The following is a 24,946-nucleotide window of genomic DNA, read 5'->3' as shown; positions in this document are numbered from 1 at the left end:
ATCTGTCAGCCGTGGACTCCTATGAGCCATAGATACTTGAGTGGAGAGGGATTATCTTAGTGGGGGACATGTGGTAGGTCTTACATTTTAAAGTCTCCACTCTTTATTAATTACATCATGATGGAGTGAAGGTGACCTTCATGGCCACCGTCCATGGAGTTGGTTCCACACTCTGTTAAGAGGATCTCAGGTCCAGTGCTATTGGGCAGAGGGGCAGTGCTATTGGCTGCTGGGCTACCCTCCGTATGAAGTGTAGGACGACTGAGAGGTGGTGATGGAGAGATGCCTAATGCATATCAAAGGAGGCTGGAGAGACGGCTCAGCAAATGAGAGCACTTGTACTCTTGCAGAAGACCTGTGTTCTGTTCCTAGTACCCACATGGTGGCTCACAACCATCCATAACTCCAGTTCCCTGGCATTCCATACCCTTTTCTGACTGCAGGCAACTGAGAGACACATGGTACACCAACATACATTCAGGCAAAGAATGCATAAAATAAAATGAGTAAATTTTTACAAGGAGAATAAAAAAAAAAAAGAGCATTCCCATGCCAAGGAATTGGGTGTCCAGTCTCCTGCAGCGCTCCCGATAGTTTGGGGACACCACTGTACAGCTGTTCCACTGCACCTGGATGTGTCTCATCGGCTTCTCAGACCATTGCCCCGTGTGTAAGTTACGGCTTTCTCTAGCTGCTTCCAAGCTTTCCCTTCATGTTTGGTTTTCTGTAGTTTATCTTAGGCCGTGGCTTAGTTCTCCTGGATTTTTTTTTTGTTTTTTTGTTTTTTGTTTGTTTGTTTGTTTTGAAAGTACAGGCATTTTTTTCCCCTGGGTGGCTTATTGGTTGTGAACACAAAGGGAGAGTTTTTGGCTGTTGGATGGTTGCCCCAGTATTTGTCAAGTTTATGTTTGCCTGTTCTGTGAGAGCAGGGGTCGGGGTAGCCTGAGGTAGGAATGGGCTGGAGCCAGGTAGTTAATTCATATCTACTCAACACACCGAGCTCCCTTCCTTCTCTGTATTTCATAATCCTTTCCTTTCAGGAATCCACAGAACCTCCTGATACTCAAGACAGAAAGACTATGGGTTTTTCTCAGTCCCCAAGCTGCCCTTTAGAGCCAGATCTGACCTCACCTCAGAGCAAAGGATTCTCAGCCCTTGACCCTGCCTGATTCTCAGCTCCCTTTCATCCGTCGTTTGTTTTCTTTTGAGGAGTTTTTTTTTTGTTTTTAAAGTAATTTATTTGTATTTTATGTACATTGGTGTTCTGCCTCCCCCCCCCCGTGAGTGTGTGTGTGTGTGTGTGTGTGTGTGTGTGTGTGTGTGAGAGAGAGAGAGAGAGAGAGAGAGAGAGAGAGAGAGAGAGAGAGAGAAATCCCTTGGAACTAGAATTGCAGACAGTTGTGAGCTACCATGTAGGTGTTGGGAATTGAACCTAGGTACTCTGGGAGAACAGCCAGTGCTCTTAACCACTGAGCCATCTCTCCAGCCTCTCTTTGAGGAATCTTTAAAGTTTGTCCAGAGTTTATAGTTGTCATCTGTAGGGATTGATTTTGGTAGGAGCCCTCCCAGAAGCAGAAACCTCTAGATCAGCAGTTCTCAACCTATGAGTCCTGGCCCTGTTGGCAAGCCTCTGTCTTCAAAAATACCTACTAATGTAGGTATTTTTTTTCTAACAGTAGCAAAATTACAGTTATGAAGTAGAAATCAAAGTAATTTTTTGGCTGGGGGTCACCATAACATGAGGAACTATATTAAAGGGTCACGGCAGTAGGAAGGCTGAGAACCACTTCTCTAGATAATCTTCTTTAACACACCAAAAATTTTGGTCTCAGTTATTCCTATTTACCTGTCTTCTTTAGTGGACTTTATTTTAGATTGTAGAAAATAGTAAGATGGCCTTTTTATAACACTCACCAGACTGTTGAGATGTCTTTCAAGGCTTGGGCTGCAGTGGAAGGGACCCTTCCCATTTCTTGACAAGTTCAAGAAGACATCAGTGATTCCAGGCTGATTTCCACTGTCCTCTGCTCTCTCGGCTGGTGCTGGAATTGAACATGGAGACTTCTGTTGGGGAACAGCATGCCTCGCCAGCAGACCAACTTTAACAGTTTCCTACATGGCCTGTTGGTGCATAGAAGAGAGAGCTGGGCAGGAACTGCCTCTGGGAGCTGCCTTCCCTTGTTACCTCTTGGCTTTCTCCGTGGGACATCCTGGAAGCTGAGAGGCCATTGCAAAGGCTCACTCCTCAGAGAAACAATATGCATTATTTTCTTAATCTCTTTGCCTCTACTCTTTGAAATATCACATGTAAACCAGACAGTGAGTCAGTGAGGACAAACCTCACGGCTTCTTCTGAGTGTATCTGGGTGATTTGCTGGTTTCCTTTTGTCAGTGTTGCAATTTGAGAGTGAGCCCATGGCTGCACAGGAAGATTCTAAAGCTGCCAGGGTCACGAGTGTAATAAGCAAGAATTGTAGATGTTTAAAGGGATTGTTGGAAAGTCAGGCTGCATAGTGATTTAGCAACTGTAGCAAGGCAGTCCCTTAGACATGGTTTCCTTAGTTCTCATTGCCACCCTTCACTCCGTGAGTTCAGACCATTTAACATGGAGTAAGCTAATGCTTTTCTTTTGTACCAAGCACAGATTGCCTGGAAAGGCATGATTGCTTGTGAGTAAATAATATAAATATATCATGTATTAAACTAGGACTGTAAAGTAACTGCAAAGTGTGAGGGAAGCTGGAAGAGGCCGTGCTAGTCTAGAGATGCAGTGGCTTTAGGCAGGAGTGCTGTGTGGAAAGCAGAGGCTTGCTGTTAGGGCTGGAGCTTGCCATTTGTAATCTAGCTGGCCCCGAGTTCCTGTTTGCCCTGCCTCACTCTTCCACAGACTGGGATAGAGGTGCATGCCAAGCCCCACTTGTAAACTGTCTCAGTGGTTTCTCGGTACTGAGCACGGTCTTTGTGTGTATCGTCTCCCTGGAGGCTGCCCCTCTGCTTTGGGCTGCCTTAGTAATGCTTTCACAGGTCTTAGCACTGCTTAAAAAACTTCAAATAGATGTATCCCATGAGTTTAAACAGGCACTGTTTTTGAGCTGCATTAGCCTCGTAGTTACTGTCCCTCTTGGCCCCTCCCACTTGTTCATAGAGTAGGTGACTCCCACCTCAAGCTCTCTGATGTTGGTGCTCACTTGTTAGAGAGGCTTCCTGGGCCTCATGTGCTTTATTCCTGAGCTCTGTGGTCTGCTTTAAGTTAGAGGAAGTGGCTGGTGTTTCCGTCTGTCGCCTATATGATGGCCCGAGACAAGGCTAGCTCCGGAAGTGTGCTGTGCTCAAGGCATTGTTAGAGGCTGGAGGGTGTTAGGCTGGGCTGAGCCAGTGTGAACTTAATGGTGTGAAAGACACCTACCTGCCTGTCCAGTGCAGGCTTGCTGTCCTGGACACTGCCCTGTGTTGAGAAGAAAGGTGTGATGGGGTCTGGGCTTCTCTGAAGGATGCTCACAGAAGGCCAGCTGACCGGGGAATGTGCTGGGTAACTTGCTGGGAAGCGAGCAAGTGTAACCCAGTGTTCCTCCATGATTGATGTAAGTCAAGAGATCTTTCTGCATTAAGCAAGGCGAAGTCAGATGTTGTGGCACATACAAATAATCCCAGCAGTCTAGAGGTAGAGCCAGGAGAACTGCCAGAACTAGCCAGGGCTACATAGGTGAAGGTAGGAGGACTGCATGTTAAAGGCCAGCCTGGGCTACACACGGAGTTCAGGACCTGCCTGAACAATGCAGCAAGAAGAAAATGTACATAGAAGCAAATACTAAGGGGTCTCCTGACTTGTCTCCTCATTCCTTACTATTGCCTGTTACGTTGAATGCTTGGTATTGCAGAGCCGATTGGTTCCTGTCTCCGTTTACCTACTTACTCATCCATGTGTTTGTCTGATGTGTGTTGGACATCTCCGTGGCAGGCAGTATGTATGCCATTCCTTCTGGTGGTTGCCAGCCTCTTAATTGAAGCAGTAATTTGAAAGCTAGTCTTCTGAGTTACTAAAGTGTAACACAAAGTCTATAGTACATCTTCCTGGCATCATGTAAAGAGACAGCCAGTCCTGGGGGTTGGGGTGGAGGATTACTATTGTAATTTGAAACAAAACATCAACAAAAATGCACATGTGGTTTAAGTTCCTTTCGGTTGGCCTGTGTCTTTTACGTTTGCTATGCTGTTCTCGAACTCCTAGAGACTAGTGCAGAGCTGTGTGCAGTGTGTTTAGGAGTGACTGAGTCTCTCTCAGGATTTTGTTGCTGTAACCCACAAGGGTTAGTTGGTGAGCTTCCATCTAGTGATTGAGCGCTGTAGCTTTGAAACTGGAATCTGTTTTTGTTTTGAGGCAGAGTCTCACATAGCCCAGGCTGCCCTGAGACCTGACCTACGATGTAGTATGTAGCCTTGAACTTAGACTCCTCCCACTTCCACCTCCCCTGTGCTGGGTTAAGGGTGAAGCCTCCCTACTTGGCTTCTGAATCAGAACTCTTCCCCCATCTTCCTGTCAGGCTTCTTGACAGTCATCTTAGGGATGGACTTCAGCCAACTTTTGCACAAACCTGCTTGTGAATCCAGTCCAGAGATTGTCTGCTGTTAGATTCCCGGCTTTCTGGTCTAGCCTACTCAGATCTTATAAAGAATAAGGAGGGAGCCAGGTGTGGTGGCACATACCTTTAATCCCAGCAGTTAGGAAGTAAGGCAGGAGGATCTCTGTGAGTTGAGGCCAACCTGTTCTACATAGTGAGCTCCAGGACAGCCAGGGTAATGACTAGAGACTGTCTCAAGTGGTGGTGTGAGGAGAACAAGGAGGCCTGTGACTTGATGCCCGTGAACTGTGATTTGCGAGTGAATCCTGTCTGCTGTGGGCCCACATCACCGTCTTCATTTCAGCTTTCCTTGTTTTCTGCTTTGGGACTCGGAGTTTGGATGTTTGGCTGGTAATTGATGCCGTGTTCTGCAGACAACACGGTGTTGTAGTGATCCAGCCAAGGAACCACCAGGTTCACACTGAGGTCTGGTAGAATTTGCACTGCTTAGGCTCCACAGCCATGCTGCTCTCTTTGCACCCGTGCAGAGCCATCTGCTGGGGCTCTTGGGAAATGCAGCTTTGGCTGGTGGCTTGAAGGGCCAGGCAGTGTCCTTGCAGTTTGCCCCTTGGCTTTGAGTCACCAGGTGCTCAGGCTCTGTTGATAATCTTGCTGGAAATTAATTCACAGAACTGGTAATCTTAAAGAGAAGCTTGAGAAATTGAATTTCTCTCTATATCTTCTGGGGCTGAGGAGGGGCTGTGTCCTCAGAACTGCCTGAATATAGTACTATGAGTGGACCCAAGGGATGCTGGGAAAGTGAATGGATGATGGACCGTTTGAGTGAGCTGTCTTATGTGGCCACACAATCTTACCTGATAACATCTCTGAACTTGGGTGCATCTTAAAATGGATAGAATTTTACCATCACTAAACTTGCCTTTAGGGCCTGTCACTTCTGGCCACCTTTCCATCCCACCCAGGACCTCACACTCTAAGTGAGCCTTCTACCACTGAGCAGTACCTTGTGTGCTTGGTTCTCTTCCTTTAGTGGAGTACTGTCTCTTTTGCTTTCCTTTAACCCAGTTTGACAGTCTTCACCTGTTAAATGGCTGCTGTTTCCTGACCACAACTTGGCCTCTGTGCTGTTACCACTGAATCTGTGCTTAGGAGACCCTGGCTACAAACCCTGGCTACAAACCCAGGCTGTTTTATTTTGCTTGTTTCTCTCCCTCTCCTCCCTCCCTCCCTTCCTCCCTCCCTCCCTCCTTCCCTCCTTCCCTTCCTTTCTTTCATTCTTTCTTACTGGTTAAATATTCTTGGGGCAAGATGGATTTCTGAGTCTGCTGGGCTCTGACATCTGGAATAGTGTAGTTACTTCTTGGTGTAGCTCCTTCTCGGTGTTGATGGGGCTGGAACAGCTGTGGAACTGAGGCATGACTAAGGCAGCACTCCAGCGAATCTGTACTTAACATACATTTGTAGTTGACGTCATTTCCTGTGTTGGGACAGGGATTAATAATACATTTTCAGTGGTGGCTTTGGGTTAAAGATATTTGCAAAGTCGGCAGTAGTTTAGCAGACAAGGGACTGGGAATATGAAAGCTGGACTTTAGCCAATTCCAGATGAGACTGTCACCAAAGTCCTGCTGATGTGCAGAGCAGGTGTTCTCTTTATAACTCCCCCCTCAGTATAGCTGGAAGTAAGTCTCAGTGATGTCATAAGGAGTTTGATAGCTCTCTTCATTTATAGCACAGTATTAGCGGCCTTTTTGTTGTTAGACAGCAAGGCAGCTTATGGAGTGAAGGGTTGGTTTGTGCTTATGGTTCCAGAGGGACAAGACGCTGTCATACCACAGCAAGGCAGCAAGACAGCGGACAGGGCAGCTGGAGAGAAGCTGGACGCTCACACACTGGCCCACAGCAGGAAGCAAAGAGTAAATTCAGAATGACTCAAATCAAAACTCTTAAAGCACGTGCCATAGATACATATCCTCCAGTAGGCACACCTAAACTTCCCAGATAGTCACCAACTGGGAACCAGACCTATGGGGACATCTTCAAACCACAGTGCCTTAGCTATTAGTCCAACTAATGAGGAAGCATCACTTTTACTCTGAGAAAGCAAAGAGGATCTCAGGGGACTCAGCCAGTATGATCCTCTCACTTCCATGACACCATGACATCTCCCCTGCACAGAGGATGACCCTCCTGACACCAAGTATCTACGAGTCCACACACCCGTGATCTCAGCCCAGTGTCCTGACTGAGATCTTTCTTTCCATCCTTCTACTAAAATTACGCTCCCTCTGAAGAGCTAGCACAGATGCCTCCCTCATCAAGACAAATCAGCCCTGTACACACACACCTTGTGAAGAAAGAGACAGCCTTTTATGCCTAGTAAGTACTGCAGGTGGTGATTTCCACACTGCAGGTGGGCTCCACAAAGGTGAAATGAACACCTCTTCTCAAAGGTTTATCTCCCAAAGGCTTTAAAGTTGGAGGTGGGATGGGGTGGTGCTGGCCAGAAGTGATACACTCAGCAGTGTTTCTAAGCATCTTTTTAAAATTTGTGAGCAGTTGGGTGGACCTGAGCTAGGATCTGGATTCACCTGTACTCTGCCACCTGTGTTCTCTTGGGAAACATGTTTCACCTCAAAAGCTATGTTCATTGTCGAAAATAATCCTTGGCGTTTGTTTCATGGGAAGGCCAGCTAACAGTGACTAACAGTTAGTGTGAGGTCTCCCTGTGTGTTCTAAATGGCAGCTTCATTGTAAGGCACACGCTAGACATCACAAGCAAGCGGCAAGCCACCAGGCCAGTTGTTGGTTAGATTAAAAGTCACTTTGAGACTTCTTTGATGTCAGATTGATTTCTTGTGTTTTCTCCCTTCATTTCAGGTTGTCCGCACTGAGAAGAACAGTTTGAACAATCGGTTCTTGCCCTGGAATGAGATTGAGACAGAGGCCATACTGTCCATCGACGATGATGCTCACCTCCGCCATGATGAGATCATGTTTGGGTTTCGGTAAGGGAGAGCTTTTCAAACACTGAAGTGATTAAAAACCAGCTTGAACTTCCCAGCTGCCATCAGAGGAGAAACTCTGAGGCTGTGAGGGCATCCATCGCAGGATAGGGCTGGTCCCAGGTCTCAGTGGTTTGGGCTGGTTTTTGCTTGTCCTCTCCTGAGCTGCTCTGATCCCAGTAGGCTCTTTCTCTGGAGCCAGGTAGATAAGACTCTGCAACTGGCTGGGCCAGTGTTACTGCCTCTCCTGGACCGTCAGGTCTGACATCCTTAAACCCAATCTCCTTGGCTGAGAATAGAGGTGAGGAAGTCAGGGTAGTGTTGTCGGAGTGGGAACTAACTCCTAGAAGGCTGGGAGGACAGTGCTGAGTACTGCCCCTGGGATGCAGGTGAGATGGAGAACCAGGGTCCAATGGGAAAAGAGGAGGAGGAAGAGAAGGTGGTAGCAGTGGTGGTGATGGTGCTGACATCCATGCTGTGTGATGGGAACTACTCGGGAACCTTGGTTTCTCTCCCTAATGTAGTTAATTGTATCAAATATCTGATAGAAACAACTAAGGGGAAGATTTATTTGACTTGGGTTTTGAAGCATCCTGTCAGTGGTGCTGTGGCCATAACAGTGTGGCGCTGAGAACCTATAGAGAGGAGCGTCTCTGTGTCATGGCAGACAGGAACCAGAGAAATGGATGATTACGGGAAGGGTCCAGGGCAGGGTGTCCACCCAGGGACATGCCCCCAGTAAGTTGCTCTTCCAGCTAGGCTTCCACCATCTCCTAATAAAGCCATCATAGTACAGATCCACCAAGGGAGGGAGGAGTCTCCTTAGGCGGTCAGAGCAGTCACAGACAGCCCAGAGCTGTCTCTAATGGAAATAATGAACAGGGTGATCCAGTGCAGCCCGGGCCGCTGTTGTAGCTGTAGGATGATCTGTAGGCGTGAGCTTAGACGCCAGAGATACAGCTGTAAGCAGTGGCAGGCAGCTGGGATGGACTTGCATGCCTGCTTAACTCTGCCTACTGTGCTGGGCTGCTCCCTCAGAGTCAGGGTCAGGTGCTCTGGGGCCTTAGGTGTCCTAGTGAGGTACACTGTGTGTAAGAGAACAAAGAGGGTTGTCACTGGTGTGTGGGCTCAGGTCAGTGTGTGAAACATCCTCAGAGGTCACCAGAGCATGAACATTTAGAACCTCTTTGAGAAGTTGGCATTTACTGTGGAAAGTAGATTATTAATTCCTGTTTCATCACAGAAAATAATGTCAATTACAAACATACATGAATTAACGGGTTAGTTGCGGGGCTGTATTAGTTGGGTGCTGTTTTAGACTTGCCTCAGGGATTCAGACATTTTGCTTGAAATTAAGTTTTAGTGACACTTATTGAGCATAATTTATATTCAATCCCATTCACACATCCAGGTGTCAGAGTTGGGTAGATTTTTATACAGTCCATTTTAGAAAACATCGTCATTGCCTGGTGGTGGTGGCTCACACAGTTTTAATCCCAGCACCTAGAAATGGAGCCATCAGCAGTGACTCTGTCGCCTTCCAACTCCTCCTCTTAAGTTCTAGGCAGCCACTAGACCTCATGTCTCTGTGGATGACGTATTGTTCATGTGGACATAAGAGGCCTCCTGTAAGTGGCTGTTGATAGGTAATGTCTCAGCCACCGGTGAGATGAGCCAGCTCAAGGCAGATGATTACATTAAAGGCAGGTGTATTAGGAAGCCGCTCTCGGGCAGGTGAGGTGAGTTCACTGGCCCCAAGGACTGAGGCCAGGGAGGTTACCATGTCGACCAGATAACATTAGAGCTATCCGCATTATCTGTGCAGCATGGGATTTTTATTATTTTTACCTAAAGATGTCTCTTTTTGGTAATGACAAACGTGTTTTTTAAGAAAAAAAAAAAAAAAGGCCTGGTTTTTCTCAATACACCTTTAATGGTTTTTAAATTGTTTCATATCTGGTCAAGTTGAGATTTTTAAGAACTCCATTTTTAATTTGTAATAAAGTTTACAACTTGATTTTTTTTTTCAAAAAAAGTCAACAAACTGCAAGCACCTGTTAATAAAGGTCTTAAATAATAAAAAAGAAAGATAGAAAGAAAGAAAGAAAAAAAGAAAGAAAGAAAGAAAGAAAGGAAGGAAGGAAGGATGGGGGAGGGGGTAGAGGAGGGAGAAAGAAAGGGGTATGAGAGAGGAGAAAGGGGGGGAAGAGAGAGAGAGAGAGAGAGGAGGGAGGGAGAGGGTGCAAAATGTGATTATATAGGGAGGATCCCTCCAGGGCCCCTGGGCTGGAAAGTTAAAGGTTGGGGGAAGGGTATGCCAGGTAGGGACTGAGGGATGCTGGGAGAACCTGGAGGCCAGGTCTGCTTTGGCATGTAAAATATATACCTCAGTCTCTTGTCCTGGGTTCAAAACCCGACAGCCTTCAATATTCAGCCTTGAAATTAAGTTTTTTGCCTGAACCATCTGTCTTGTAGCATACAACAGTTTCATTCGCTTTGTACAGGTGTGCCACATTTTCTGTCTTATTTATGAAAAGACAGAGTCTCACTATGTAGCTCTGGCTGGCCTAGAACATGCAATGTAGATCACACTGGTCTTGAGTTCTCAGAGATCGGCCTGCCTCTGCCTTCTGAGTGGGGATTAAAGGTGCACAGCAGCAGTCTTGTGTTGTCTTTGTTGGTTGCACTGATGGACAGTTGGATCATTTCTACTTGGCTGTACACAGTGCTGTGCTGTGCCCATCATCTGCTCACCTGGACAGGAACACTTCTCTTGGGTCCATACCTAGCTGTGGGGTGGATGTTCTGAGGACCTACTAGACTGCTTTTCACAGTGGCTGCACTGTTTCACATTCCAGCAGGGAGTGAGCTTGCCACTTACCTTTCAGTGCATAATTTACTGATTTTCTGGCTATTCTAAGTGGGTGTGGCATGGTATAGTCCACGCTGGATTTGTGTATGTAAATGTGCAGGTGTGTGAACACCTATGGAGGCCAGATATCAGCTATGACTCGATGGACTAAGCTGTCTCTCTAGCTCCCCTTTACAGTTTTGATTTGTTTCCTGTAATGCTATGATGTTGAACGTCTTTTCATGTGATTATGAATTAGTTGACCATTTGTATGCCTTCATTGGAGAACTGTTGATTCAGATACTTTGCCTATTTTTGTTTGGATTGTATATTAGTCAGGGTTCTTTAGAGTAACAACTTGGCTGTCCCTTTATATGTAAAGGGGATTTATTAGAATGGTTTACAGGCTGTGGTCCTGCTAAGCTAACAGTAGCCAATTATCAGTCAAAGGTCTAAGCATTCCATAGTTTAGGCTGGATTTCTCAGCTAGTCTTCAGTGTAGAAGCCCAAAAAAGTAGGCTCTAATACCAGTGAAGGGATGGGTGTGCTAGCAAGGCAAGGGTAAGCAGGCAGAGAGCAGAAGCTTCCTGCTTCCAGGTCCTTACATAGACTTGCAGCAGAAAGTGTGGCCTAGAGAAGAGTCTTCCCAGCTCAAACGATCCGTTTTAAAGGTGTGCCATCAGACCTCAAAGATCGAGATCGGAAGTGGATCCTCCCACTGCAAATTAAGGAAAAATCCCTCACAAGTGTGCCCCCATTTTTGGATTTTACCTAATTTCAGATATAGGCAAGTAGACAGAGAAGGATAGACAGCACAGATCACTTGCTTATGTATTTGTTTGTTTGTTTAATGTATATGAGTGCTTTCTCTGCATCTATACCTGCATGCCAGAAGAGGGCATCAGATCTCAGTATAAATGGATGTTAACCACCATGTGGTTGCTGGGAATTGAACTCAGGACTTCTGGAAGAGCAGCCAGTGCTCTTAACCCTTGTTTATCTTCTTATTGCTATGTTGTCAGAGTTTTTATTCTAGATGTAAGTGAATACGCCCTATGTCAGAGAGCAGAAAGTCTCCCATTCAGTGGACTAGCTTTGCATTCAAAGAATGCTTTGTGGCATTCTTTGAAGCACAAAGTTTTAAAATTTGATGAATTCTAATTTATCTGTGTCCACTTTGTGCTCTTAGTAGCATTTACAAAACCATTTTTATTGTATTTGGTCACTTTTTTCCATATATTGGGGAAAAAAGTAGTTGTTCATCTTAGGCAAGCCACAGGACTCAACGGCATTGGAGTTCCTCTGTCTTTCACTCTGTACCACCACCCACCTAGCTCTTAGGCTTCCTTTGCTTAGGTTTGTGAACACAGGCATAGGTGACAGAAATAGTCTTTACTTCTGGATCCACTGTAAGTCCTGTAGAGAGTTCCTGGACATACTTCTGACAGATCTGCCCAACTCCTACCAGCCCTTCTCTCGTTCTCTCTTCCCCAGTCTCAGGATCTCTCCCTCTCTCCTTACAACCCCCACCACAGCTTGTGTGTGGTGGATTACTGAAGCACATCTTATTGCTAGCTGAGATTGAAAAGCGAAGTCCTGGTAAACTGGACCGTGTTGTCCATGGTGACAGGCAGCTGCCGCTCACTGCCCGTTATGAAAAGAGAGAAGGTGTGGAGAGCTTCAGGAATGGTTTCTGCCACTGTAGGAATCGATGGTGGGAAGTGGGCTGTAGTTTGATGTGGCAGGACACACTTAAGGCCTGCCGAGGGACTGTGAATGCAACTCTGTTAAGAGGAGAATTTCAGTCACTCCTAGGCCCCCTCCCAAGAATGACCGAGAGATAAGAGTCCGTGCTCTGAGGAGTTTGAATTCATGAAGGTGCTAGCCTCCTTTGTCAGCTTTACATGCCATGAGGGTTTTGACCTTTCTCGAATGGTGAGAAAGTAGGGGATCCCTTCCTGTGTGTTTCCTAGAGGCCATTCAGTATGTGGGGTTTAGCTTTTAAGAATTGAACTGACACATTGTCTCTAGGGCTGGATCCCAACCAAGTCCTGTAGGCCAGGAGGGGACCGATCGGAAGACACATGCTCCGGCACAGCCTGCCTTGTCTGTACGTGCCTCCATAGGATGTACTCCACGTGTTCGCCATCTTCACCCCCTTCTCTGCCTTCACCCCTGTTGCTCTTTCCCTCAGCTTCAGCATGTGATCAAAACTGCATCTGTCTTTGAGTCCAGCTTATTTCATGGCACATGATAATCTTCAGCTCCATCCAGGATTTCATTCTTTGTACCTGAAGGAAAACTACACTGTGTCTGTGTGCCACACTGTTCGCTCAAGCATGGGCACCCAGGTCACTGGGAAACACCCCAGGAACCGTATCTCTCTAGGAAGCTGACTTGAGGTCAGGAAGTGGTGTTGCCGGGCTTGTACTTTAACTCTCCAGGAGCTTCCGTGCTGCTGTCATACGTGGCTGCACTGATTTTCACTCCTGCTGTGTGTCAGGGCCCTGTGTGGCCACACTTCCTTACTACAACTTTCTGTTTTCTTGATGGTAGCCATTTCAGCTGGGTAACATGCTATGTCAAGGTAATTTTTGATTGCATTTTCCTGTATTTATTGATCAGTTATTTCCTCTGCCCATTTTTGGTGTGTGTGTGTGTATTTAAAGATTTATTTATTTACTTTATGTACATGAGTGCTCAGTCTTCATGCACACCAAAAGAGGGCATCAGATTCCATTACAGATGGTTGTGAGCCACCATGTGGTTGTTAGGGATTGAACTCATGACCTCTGAAAGAGCAGCCAGTGGTGTTAACTGCTGAGCCATCTCTCCAGATCCTGATGTATAATTTTTTGAGCTCTTTACATTTCCCCTGTGTTGGATGTGGTCCAGGCAGGGCTTCTGTCCCATTCTGTCTCTTCACTCTGCTGGTTCCTTTATGCAGAAGCTTTTTTTGTTGGAAGCAGAAGCTCTTGTAACAGAAGTGTGACAGAGAGGAGGGCCATTGTGTAGTCCACTCACAAGAGGCCCAGGAAGTCAGGGTCAGAGGGATAGTGAGAATGGAGTGAGCCAGACTGAGGAAGACCAGGTGGGGTTTACTGTCTCAGCAGTAACTTGGATTTCCACAGCAGGAGTGTTGGCAGGTTCTGGAGGCAGATGTTGGTAACGCAGCACAACTGTGTATCTTTAATGCCACTAGACAGTATATTCTAAAAAAAAAATGATTAAAATGGTATTTTGCCACAATAAAAAATTCCAGCATTTAAAGAAGAAATGTGGTAAGGCTCTGTCTTGTGCTGGAAGCTGTGAGTTGTCATCTGTTAGACCAGTGTCTCTTACACGCTGAAGTGAGATCTGTCTCAGGGATGGAAGTGCCCTGAGGCAGCTCAGGACTTCCCAGGCAGCTGTGGTCTCTGCAGCCTTCTAGCGCCTGCCAGTTTCAGCCTATGAAACCGGGAACTAATTGTATTTGTTTTGACTTAGTTATAAATTTGGAAATGATGTAAAAGTTTCTCCTGGGCTAGGAGGATGGCTCGGAAGGTAAAAGTTGTTTCCCTCTGAGCCTAGTGATCTGAGTTTGATCCCAGAACCCACATAAAGCTAGAAAGGGAAGACCAGTGCCACAGACCTCTGCATGTACACTGTGAACACATGCACACACTCTAATAATAATAATTAAAGTTTTGTCAGATTTCTCAGAGCTGGGCTGGGTAGCTGGGTATCCCCCCCCCCCCCCATTTAACAGATTTCCTCCTTTGATGGTCTGTGGACAGTTTTACACACTGGGCTCTCCCTAGGCCCTGCTCAGTTTAGGAAATGGGTGCACTCCACCACAGTGATTGCTTGTGGTTTCCGAGTGCTTCTCACGTGTGCCCTCTCAAGCAGGAAGAGCAGGGACTCAGGGTAGAGAAAGAAATTACATACATGTTCTGTGGAACTAAGCTGTCATGATGATTAAAAACAAACCTTTAAAAAACTAAAACTGGAATTGCTGTCTTCCACTTCTTACACTTCTTATCAGATTGTTGTGTATGCAGTCTTCTGGGGTTCCTTACCATGTGACCTTCCTACTAGAAACTTGTGGCGTGATAAGCAGATTATTGATGATGCTATGTATTTTTTTTTTATGTTTTGCTTGTGTCTAATTTTCTTTTAAAAAAGTGAGAGAAACTGAAATAAAAGGAAAAATGTGCTTATAAGCAAAAGTGCTTATAAGGGTTTTAGGCAGGCCAGGTAAAAGCACTCATTTTAAGTGTGTATGTTTTCAAGGGTGTGGAGAGAGGCCCGTGATCGCATCGTGGGTTTCCCTGGCCGGTACCATGCGTGGGATATCCCTCACCAGTCCTGGCTCTACAACTCCAACTACTCCTGTGAGCTGTCCATGGTGCTGACGGGCGCTGCCTTCTTTCACAAGGTAAGAAAACAAGACTGTGTTCAGTGCTCTGAGCGTAGTAAAGGTTAGCTTCTGTGGGAATGGACGCTGCCTTCACACCAGGCTTTCTGCTTCTGTGGGAATGGATTCTGCCTTCACACAAGCTTTTCTGCTTCTGTGGCCCTTCTGTGCCAGAAACAAACTATATCCCTACATTTGAGGGAGCACGGTGCTTATAGAAGCCAAGCATGATGGCCCACACCTGAAACCCCAGTGTTCTATAGCTAAGTAGAAGGATCACAGGTTCAAAGATAGGTTAGGCTCTTCAATGAACCCCTTCTGAAGACAAGAAAACAAAACAAAAAGCATACATAGAGTAACTGAAATAAAGTCAAGACTCCTATACACCAAGAGGACTGCCTGTCGACCAGGAGGACTGCCTGTTAACCATTGGCTCTCACTCTGGCAGCTGAGGGCACTATATCAAAGACCTGTTGGATAGTGTCCACTTTCAGCACTGCCACCCAGATATGGCTCAGTCAGGCCGGGGCCTGCCACTCCTCTGGCTCAGACTGGATGGCTCCACTGTGGGACTCTGTCCATGAGCTCTGCCACCTTTGCCCAGAGATGTTTTCACACTAGGTTTTGTACTCGGTTCCACATTGGGTTTCCCAGTGCAGGTACCTTCGGCCAGCACAGCTTTCCTGCAGTTACCTCTGTCTGTGCTGCTTTTTGCTCCTGGCTTCCCCTCCTCCTCCATTTTTTTCTGGTCTGCAACATAACCATTGTCCTCTGTGACACCTGAGCTCTTGGTGGTGTCCGATCAGAGCTGAGTGTGCTGGGATGTCTGAGTGTGCTGGGATGTCTGAGTGTGCTGGGGTGTCTGAGTGTGCTGGGGTGTCTGAGTGTGCTGGGGTGTCAGAGTGTGCTGGGGTGTCTGAGTGTGCTGGGATGTCTGAGTGTGCTGGGATGTCTGAGTGTGCTGGGATGTCTGAGTGTGCTGGGGTGTCTGAGTGTGCTGGGGTGTCAGAGTGTGCTGGGGTGTCTGAGTGTGCTGGGATGTCTGAGTGTGCTGGGGTGTCTGAGTGTGCTGGGATGTCTGAGTGTGCTGGGGTGTCTGAGTGTGCTGGGGTGTCTGAGTGTGCTGGGGTGTCAGAGTGTGCTGGGGTGTCTGAGTGTGCTGGGGTGTCTGAGTGTGCTGGGATGTCTGAGTGTGCTGGGATGTATAAAGAACACCAAAGTATGAAAACCTGCGTGAGGGAAATTATGAAATACTTCAGGTTTTTATGTTCATTACTTATTGAAGTGCAGTTGTTTCGGATAAATGAGATAAGTAAGGTATTAATTCTACACTCATTTTTCCATTTATTTGTTTATATGTTTGTTGTGAGACAAGGTCTCTTTACATAGCTCTGGCTATCGTGGAATTCACTCATAGACCAGGGTAGCCCTGACCTGAAGTCAGAGATCTGCCTGCCTTTGCCGTCTAAGTGCTAGGACTAAAGGCACACGCCACTCAGCCCTTTTCTTTTGTGGCAGTGCCCGGCATCAGGCTGAGCTGGGGCATGCAGAGTGCTCTGCTGCGTGGGCTGGCTCCAGCTCGTCTTGAGTTTGAAGAACATGATTATAGACGCTTAAAATGTCACAAGGCTCGTACTATGTCTTTTTTGTTTTTTTAAAGATTTATATATTTATATGAGTATACTGTAGCTGTCATCAGACATACATTAGAAGAAGGCATCGGATCCCATTACAGATGGTTGTGAGCCACCATATGGTTGCTGGGAATTGAACTCAGGACCTCTGTCAGAGCAGTCAGTGCTCTTAACCACCGAGCCATCTCTCCAGCCTTTTTTTTTTTTTTTAATTTTCCTGATGTGTATGTGGTATGTATGTGTAAGCGTGTGCAGGTTTTATTTGGACATGTATGGCCATACATGTGTATGCATGTGTATGTGCAGGCCCAAGGTTTAATGTCAGGAATCATCTCTGATTACTTTCTTAACTTAATCATTGAGGGAGGGTCTCAGTGAAACCCAGAGCTTACAGATATGGCTTGTCTTGGTAGCCAGCATGCTCTGGAGATCCTGTGTCTCCTCCACCTTCCCAGGCTGCAATTATAGGTGCGATAGCACACTCACCTGGCATTTATGTGGATTCTAGGGATCCAAACTCTCATTCTTAGCCTTGCAAAACAAGCACTTTTAACCATGCAGTTGTTGTCTCCGCCCCTTGATTCACATTTCTTGTGAGTGATGCTGGCCTATACTTACCCTTTTGAAATGTTCAACTGGACTTTAAAGAGTTCTCCGTTCTGAACATGGAGGGCACCTGCAGCTCCATGATAGAGCATTGCCTTAGTGTGCACAAGACCTGGGTTCCAATCCCAGCACCACAGAATCCCTGTTCTGAGATGAGCAAGTCACTCCACTGCCCCTCACAGAATGCCTTTGCCAGCTTCTCAGCTCACTGAGCTGGCCTTTGTGAAGGTTTGACCTCCTCCTGGTGTTTGCTTTTAGACTGAAGATAGCAAGCTGACACACGACATCTTTCATAGTGAAAATCTGCTTCGAGGTTGCTCCTCATTCCTGTCCCAGTTCCTAAATGCCAGTACTGTGTCCCCACTGGGACCACCCAGGCACCTCCCCTCACACATCTCAGCACCCCCTAGAGCCACGCATAAGTTTTTGCTGAAAGTGAAAGAAGTTCTAACCATGTTCCAATCCTTTCTTCCCTGACAGTATTATGCCTACCTGTATTCTTACGTGATGCCCCAGGCCATCCGAGACATGGTGGACGAGTACATCAACTGTGAGGATATCGCCATGAACTTCCTTGTCTCCCACATCACACGGAAGCCCCCCATCAAGGTACATCCTGTGACCTGTGGGAAGCTGTGTGCATGCACGGTTCCTTCTTCCATTTTGCCTTAGTGCAGCTTGTGGCAGAGCCACAGCTCAGAGACTTTTCTGTAAGGTGCACAAGGACACCACACCATATACATAGGTCTGATGAAGCTGTAAGACAGGGCCTGTGCACCAAGGCCGTTGGATACAACTGAGGGAGCTGGGACTTGTGTGTGAGGGGTGGGACAGCTTTTCTCCCATCTCTCCTTCACTCCTGAAGCAGGCAGCGGTTTCTCAGGGTAGATGCACTGGCTGATTTGTTAAAGAAATCCGCAGCTGTCTTCTTGTCACCTCATGGCAACTGCAGCATATCAAAATAGTGTTGCTGGTCACAGCTGTGAAGTGGTGGCCTTCAGCCTTCTTTGTGTCCTAGTTCAGTTCCCAGCAAGCATGCTGGGTGGCTCACCACATCCTGTAACTCCAGTTCCAGGGGGGTCTTCTGGACTCTACAAGCACTATGCTCAGGTGCATGCACTAACCCCTCCCCCAGCACACACGTACATACACATAATTAAAAATAGAAATGAGAAACCCTGCAGAAGGACTGCTTCAGCGACAGCAGTGGTTATAGAGTGCAGGCTTTTGCTGTGGGTGTAGCTGGGGTGAGCTGGTGGGCGAGCAGCAGGGATGCTATGAGGAGGCCATGGCTTTGTACCTGAGTGTGCACCCTGAATGGTGCAGCTGGCTTGTAAAGAAACCCTTTCATTAACATGCTCTGTTAAAACAGATCCGAGAGTTGTGAGATGTCTAACGCCCGTCTCACTCCATTGTGGACATGTCAGCATGAACCTGCGCTGAAACATCATACACTGGGAGTCCTCCTCTGTCCTGACTTTCAGTCTGTCCTATCTCTGTTCAGGACCAGGGTTGTCTGTTTTGAACTTCCATGAGTGACCTTACACTTTTCCCATGTCTCCTCATCATCTTGCTTTCATAGTTCTGTCTTCTTGTCAGCATTTCCCATCCTAGGTTCTGATTTCATTGCCTTTCATTTGCTGGATTTTCTCTTCATACTCACAGGTGGAATGTCTGTACGGTTTCTGAGTAACTCTGGAAAGTTCCTCCTGTACATACTCATTGTTACAGCCACCGTTGTCCTGCCACTCCGCATCCTCCTGGCACTGTCCTGTGTCTCTGCAGGCCCTTCCCCTGCACTCGCTCCCAGGTGTAACTTGTTGCAGTGCTTCAAAGGACTTTGTCCTTTCTCTGGATGCTGGGATCACTGCCTGACTGAGACCAGCTTAGGCTCCATGAGCATCTTGTGCAGGCACACAAGCAATTTAAACTCCTACCTCAGTCCCACATGTGATGTCCTCAGACACAGGCAGAGGTGTGCAGTCCCCTCTGGCTTAGAGCTGAGTTTGAGAAGAAAATCTTTGTCCACTGTCTTTGTCTCCTCTGCCCGGGTCCCATCCTGCTGAGTCCCACGCTCAGGGCTCCAGCAGAACTTGTGAAGGGCTGCCTAAGTTAATGGTCGGCCCTGAGTGACTGTGTGACAACACCATTATGTTAGTTACACTTTTCTAATTGTTGGAAATCTTAATAATAGACTGACCATTATGTTTTAAAATATAATTTTCTTAGTCTTTTTTTAATGAATATGTAATTTTAGAATTATTTCAGTTTTGGCTAGTTTTCCAGGATTTTGCTATGAAAAACATGGCTGAAACAAACAACTGTGTATCAACATCACACTGTACCACCAAGATAAATAAATACTGGTGGTAGACTTGTTTGGACTGGTAGCACTGGGCATGCTAAGACTTTGCTGTCTGTTAAGTGTGGTGACACAGCAGTTAGTGTTTGGATACATACATGCTGGGTTTGTAGATGTGCTCGTTGGTGGTGACACAGCAGTGACCCGTTAGTGTTTGGATACATACATGCTGGGTTTGTAGATGTGCTCGTTGGTGGCCCAGCAGCTTCACTGTGGACATGGCACTGGCTTGGCCACGCTATAAGCTTCTGTCAGCAGACACCCTGTGTTCTCACCCTGCTCTTTTTCTCCATTTCCAGGTGACGTCGAGGTGGACTTTTCGATGCCCAGGGTGCCCTCAGGCCCTGTCCCATGATGACTCTCACTTTCACGAGCGGCACAAGTGTATCAACTTTTTTGTCAAGGTGTATGGCTATATGCCTCTCTTGTACACACAGTTTAGGGTGGACTCTGTGCTCTTCAAGACCCGCCTGCCCCACGACAAGACCAAGTGCTTCAAGTTCATCTAGGGCCTTGCCAGTTCTGATGACAATGAGCAGAGTAGGGGAGTCACCCCCAAAGTTCCCAAGGTGTTGAAGGTCCTTGGGGACATCTGTGGGGCAGGGCCCAGACCCTTTGCTGAGCGAGGCAGCAGGAAGAGTAGAAAGGGGATAGCTGTCTTTATTCTGGGGTCAGCCACACTGGGCCTGGAATCCCGGTCAGCCGACTCAGGGCTTCTGCACAGGCACTGACTGATAGCCAACACTGAGGACTGTTCATAAGCCCAGGACAGCTGGCTCGTGGTTTTTAAATTCAGTAACAGCATTTATTATTTAAAGAGAGTTTCACATCTGCCATTCAAGGCTTATTTATATGTGTGCATATATGTACACACATATGTGTATATACATATATATGTGCGTGCGCACACACACACACACATACACACACACATTTTGGTGGGTTGGGGTGCACCTGAAATTTCTGCCAATCTCTCCAAGGGAGGGACCTCTCCAGCTGTGTATTTGTGGAGAGGGTCCTGGCCCTGTGTTACCTGGACACTGCAGCTCCACCCTCCCAGGGACACTGGCCGCAGAAATCAGCAGGATGGACCTGGCCTAGGAAGGGTCTCCTGACCTCTCCCGGACCCTTTCTGATGCCTCAGTGCTGCTCCCACAGCTTCTGCTGGAGGCTGTACAGTGGGGACGACGTGCTCCAGACTCTCTGAAGGGTTGGAACTGGGCCGCACTCACGTGTCACCAGGCTTTCCATTCTTTCTTGTGTTTGAGAGAGAACAAAGAGGCTAACAGTGAGGCGGAGGGGAGACCTGTGCTTAGCCCACCCAGCATCCGGGTGACACTGGTGCAGGGTGCTGGTGGCCAGTTCCGTAGTACTTGCTTCTCTCAGAGGAGACAACAGGAACTTGGCAGGCAGGCTGGGAGCCCGGCTGGTGTAGAGCCAGCCTGTGTCCTTCGAGGATTCTGGAGTCTTACTCCAAGGCGTCGGCCTTGGCAAGAACCCCCAGGTGAAATTCACCTTCCCTCTTGTGTCTAGACATCCATCCTGTACCTGTGGGGTTTAGACCCCTGATGCCATGTTGGCTGTAGAAGCCCCTGCCTTCAAGGTCTGGGGTGTGCTAGAACCCGGACGGAAGCTGTGATTTGCTAGGTGAGTCGTAGTCTGTCGTGGACGTTAACAGGCATTCACCCTATATTACCTGTTGATGGTTCTCTTACCAGGGCTGAAAGTGAAATAAATAAACTAACTTGGGGTACGATGGCAGTGGGAAACTGTTGTGTCAGGGACTTGGCCTGTGACTTGTGTCCCCAGCCCCAGCAGCTGAAGCAGAGCTCAGACTGTCCTGGTCATGCACCTGCCTTAAGCCAGTTCCGTCTTCCTAGGCCCTGACACGTGTACTGCTGCTTGGGGTCCTCTCTGCCTGCTGTCCTGACTCTTCTCTAGATCCCTCCTGCGTTAGGGCAGGCACGGCCCCCGGGAGCGCCTCAGGCCAGCAGGCCAGGCTGCTGCAGAACATCCACTGGATCTTCTGGAACCTGACTCCAAGGGCTGCCTGGGACATTTGGTTCTTGGCAACTCAGCGAAGGGGTCGAGACTTTTCCCCAACCTTCTGTTGTCTCACCAGCCCTTGTAGCAGTAGCCCTCTTCCTTCAGGGGAGCCAAAGAGTGTGGTGTTTTGCGCTAAATATGTGGCTGCTATTTTATCTTTTGTTTTCCTTTCCCAGTATTGGGGAGGGAAGCCAGAGCTGTGGGTGGACATCCCGACAATCGCTCTGCCCCAGCCCTGTCCCTGTCTCATTTCTTTCATCGAGAGGTTGTAAATGGTGCTGTGGCACTGATAAGAAAGTCAGTCTCCGTGGTACGACCCCCTTTGTGGGTCACTCATGGGTATCACTGAAATGTGGTTGAGGGATAGTGATGTCAGAGTGTCCTATGGATAGCACCTCTGGGCCTGGTGGGAACACTAACTGAAGGACCCCAGCAGCAAGCGAGGACAGTGATTGGACCTGAGGGGCTCTGTCAGAGGCAAGAGGCAGAGACAAAGCAGTTGGACCCTGCTTGTGATTGGGTTTGGGGGTTAGGGGACATGCTTGGACATGATTGTGCCACTACAAGTATGGAGAGCCTGCCTGGTGTTTGACGCTGCTCAACACAGGTCACCTCCTAGTACAGATTCTTACCCAACATGGGCCACACTCGGCTACCCAGTCTCGGTTCCCAGGGCCAGGACAGCTTTGTTTTTCCAGTTGCTCTTTATCTTGAGGTCAAGGGCCACCCACAGAGTGACAGACCCCTGGGGTGCCTCAGGCCAGTGGACCACCTATAATGCTCCTGTCTGGGGTGGCCTTGTTAGTGAACAAGGAGCTGGAGGGTGGAGCCGCCTGGGGGGCTCTGATACCAGAACTTGTCCATCTGTCTGCTCCTTTCAAACCATGAGCACAAAGGTCTTACGTTGGATTTTTGTAAAAAAAAAACAAAAACAAAAAACAAAAAACAAAATAAATGGAGACTTTAACTCAAGCGGTTTGGAGGTGTTTTGTTATTCAGCAGGGACAGAAGAGTTACCGGCGTCGAGGTGCCTGCCTGATGCAATGGCTTCTGCATGGCCGATGGGAGCACTCCAGCTTTGGTCGAGGATAAGGGGGGCGGACAAGCACAGCCCAGGCTGTCAGCTAGTGTTCTGTTTTGCACACCAGCTACTCTGTTACTGTGGGAATTTTTAAAAAATGTTTAATTTTTATCATGTGCATGTGTGTGGCTATGGTTGTGTATAACCACATGTGTGCAGCAACTTGCTAAGGCCAAAAGAGAATATCGGATCTCCTGCAGCTGGACTTAGGGACAGTTGTGAGCCACCTGATATGTGTGCTGGTAACTGAAGTCCAGTTCTTGCAAAAGCAACAAGTCTCTTAAACGGTGGAGCCATCTCTGGCTCCTATCAACGTTATAAATGAGCTATGTGTCCTGTGCTGACCTGGCAGGGATGGCCTCTAGGAGTCCCCACATTAGGTCACAGGCTTCTGCTCTCTGCATCTTAGAATTTCTGCCTGGGTTGAGGGCACGTTTGTCCTGGGCTATGGAGGGGATAGGTGGAAGACAGAAACCCAGGAAGGGCCTGGAGTGGCAGGCCGGAGCCCAGGGCAGTGACATTTAAGACTGATAGGACCTTTAAAGGCCAGCAGTGTGCACAGACCGTACTGTAGCTCTTGTCACTCCTTACCCAGGATACTGAAAGTGAAGGAGACTGCAATATAAAAACATCACTGTACACAAAGAGTGTGCCTGCTGAGAATTTGGTTAGTTCTGCCTCAAACCCACCTGTGGAATCCAGTGTCGGCAGGGGCTGTCAAAAGCACTGTCATTCTAGTGTTTGAGCTGGTTCTGGATGCTGAGGTTTGAGTGTGTGCTCTGCAGTGCAGTGTATGTGCTCACATATGGGCTGCCCACGGCACTGGTGGGGTCATAGCCATCTGCCAGGCACTGGCTTTTCATAAGACATCAAGTCCACGCCGGCACACACGAACACATGTGATTGACTAAAGTAAAGCAAACTACTTGGCTCTACATGTGTTTCAAATGCTGCAGCTGCCTTGGGGTCTCTCCTTCTGACGAGTGGCTGCTGCCCTGTGTCTCCAGAACGAGCAACCCCTGCTGGCTGACACTCTCTGATGCTCTACTTCACCACGGAAGGAGGAGCATCTAGGGGGTACAGCCCCAAGGAAGCGATTAGTGGGCCCATGATGAACAAGTGCAACAAACAACCTGTGTCCAATTTGGGAGAGAGCACAGGCAGAGTGGGCTCAATTGCTCCCAAGGTACCCAGACATTTAATGACCTTGGGGACAGCTGTAGGGTGGGTTCAGACCTGCTGTGGGAGAGGTAGCAGGAAGAGTGGAAAGGGGGTAGCCCAGCTGTCTTGAAATCAGCCATTCGTGTGTTTCAGTGATGAGTGAGCCAGGTGTGATGGTGCAGACCTCGAAGGTCAGAAGAGGGCTTTGAACCCTTTGGGACTAGAGTTACAGATGGTTGTGAGCTACCATATGGGTGCTGAGAATCAAGCCAGGGTCCTCTGCAAGAGCAACAAATAATCCTAACCACTGAGATAAGTCTCCAGCCTTGGATTCAATTTAAGGTCAGGTTGTCTCTTACTGAATGAACGCTGGTCCATAGCCATTTGCTCTGGTATAAAGCACTTTCTGGTATTTCCCCAGAGTTCCCCTTCCTCATCTTCTGTCTCTTCAGCATCTGCAGTCCCTCCTTTTGTGGCTGACTGATATTGTAGGGGCTGTGGGTTCTGTAGTGACACCTGCTCTTTCACTCCTGAGAGGGGCAGGCTCCCCTTACCCCTGTCAGTCAGGTGAAAGGTAGGCCAGGGTCACTGATCTTCCCGGAAGAACCTCAGGCTGTGCTACTTCCTCTTGTTTTATTTCTATTCTTACTACTTTTGTTTTTCCTCTTAGGTTTTACTTTTGTTCTTTTTAAAGTTTCTGCGGGGGTAAGAGAGGGCGCTGGAGAGATGGCTCAGTGGTTAAGAACACTCACTGCTCTTCCAGAGGTCCTGAGTTCAATTCCCAGCAACCACATGGTGACTCACAACCATCTATAATGAGATCTGATGCCCTCTTCTGGTGTGTCTGAGGAGAGTAATAGTGTACTCATATACATAAAATAAATAAATACATCTTTTTAAAAAAATTTTCTGGAGGTAAAAATTTAGGTCCATTTTAGGTCTCCCTTTTATATGAATATTTAAGGTCTTTCTTAACTCTTTGAGATGGAGTCTCACTGCATGTATCCCAGCCTGTCCTAGTTGCTTGTCATCATGAGTACTTCTGTGTATGTGTATATGTGTATGCATGTGTATATGTGTGTGTATATATGTGTGTATGTGTATATATGTGTGTATGTATATATGTGTGTGCATGTGTATATGTGTGTGCATGTGTATATGTGTGTGCATGTGTGTATGTGTGTGCATGTGTATATGTATATGCATGTGTGTATGTGTGTGCAT

The 24,946-nt window shown here is 47.5% G+C and overlaps 1 protein-coding gene across 2 annotated transcripts in view; it reads left to right on the top strand.

Moving 5' to 3' along the window:
* The window catches only part of Extl3 (exostosin like glycosyltransferase 3), a 44,881-nt gene extending 22,429 nt beyond the window's left edge, over nucleotides 1-22,452 (top strand). For both annotated transcript variants that reach the window (XM_028758834.1, XM_028758835.1), the window contains 4 exons: nucleotides 7,461-7,588; nucleotides 14,709-14,853; nucleotides 17,553-17,681; nucleotides 19,734-22,452. In XM_028758834.1, the coding sequence (XP_028614667.1) occupies nucleotides 7,461-7,588; nucleotides 14,709-14,853; nucleotides 17,553-17,681; nucleotides 19,734-19,943 (612 nt within the window). In that variant the 3' untranslated portion in view covers nucleotides 19,944-22,452. The remainder of the gene's footprint in view (nucleotides 1-7,460; nucleotides 7,589-14,708; nucleotides 14,854-17,552; nucleotides 17,682-19,733) is intronic.
* The last annotated feature ends 2,494 nt before the right edge of the window (nucleotides 22,453-24,946 follow it).

The sequence above is a fragment of the Grammomys surdaster genome, unplaced genomic scaffold (assembly GCF_004785775.1).
Source record: "Grammomys surdaster isolate TR1022 unplaced genomic scaffold, NIH_TR_1.0 126219, whole genome shotgun sequence".
Lineage (NCBI taxonomy): Eukaryota > Metazoa > Chordata > Mammalia > Rodentia > Muridae > Grammomys > Grammomys surdaster.
Note: the sequence above shows the minus strand (reverse complement) of the source record. Positions and strands in the feature narration are given on the sequence as shown.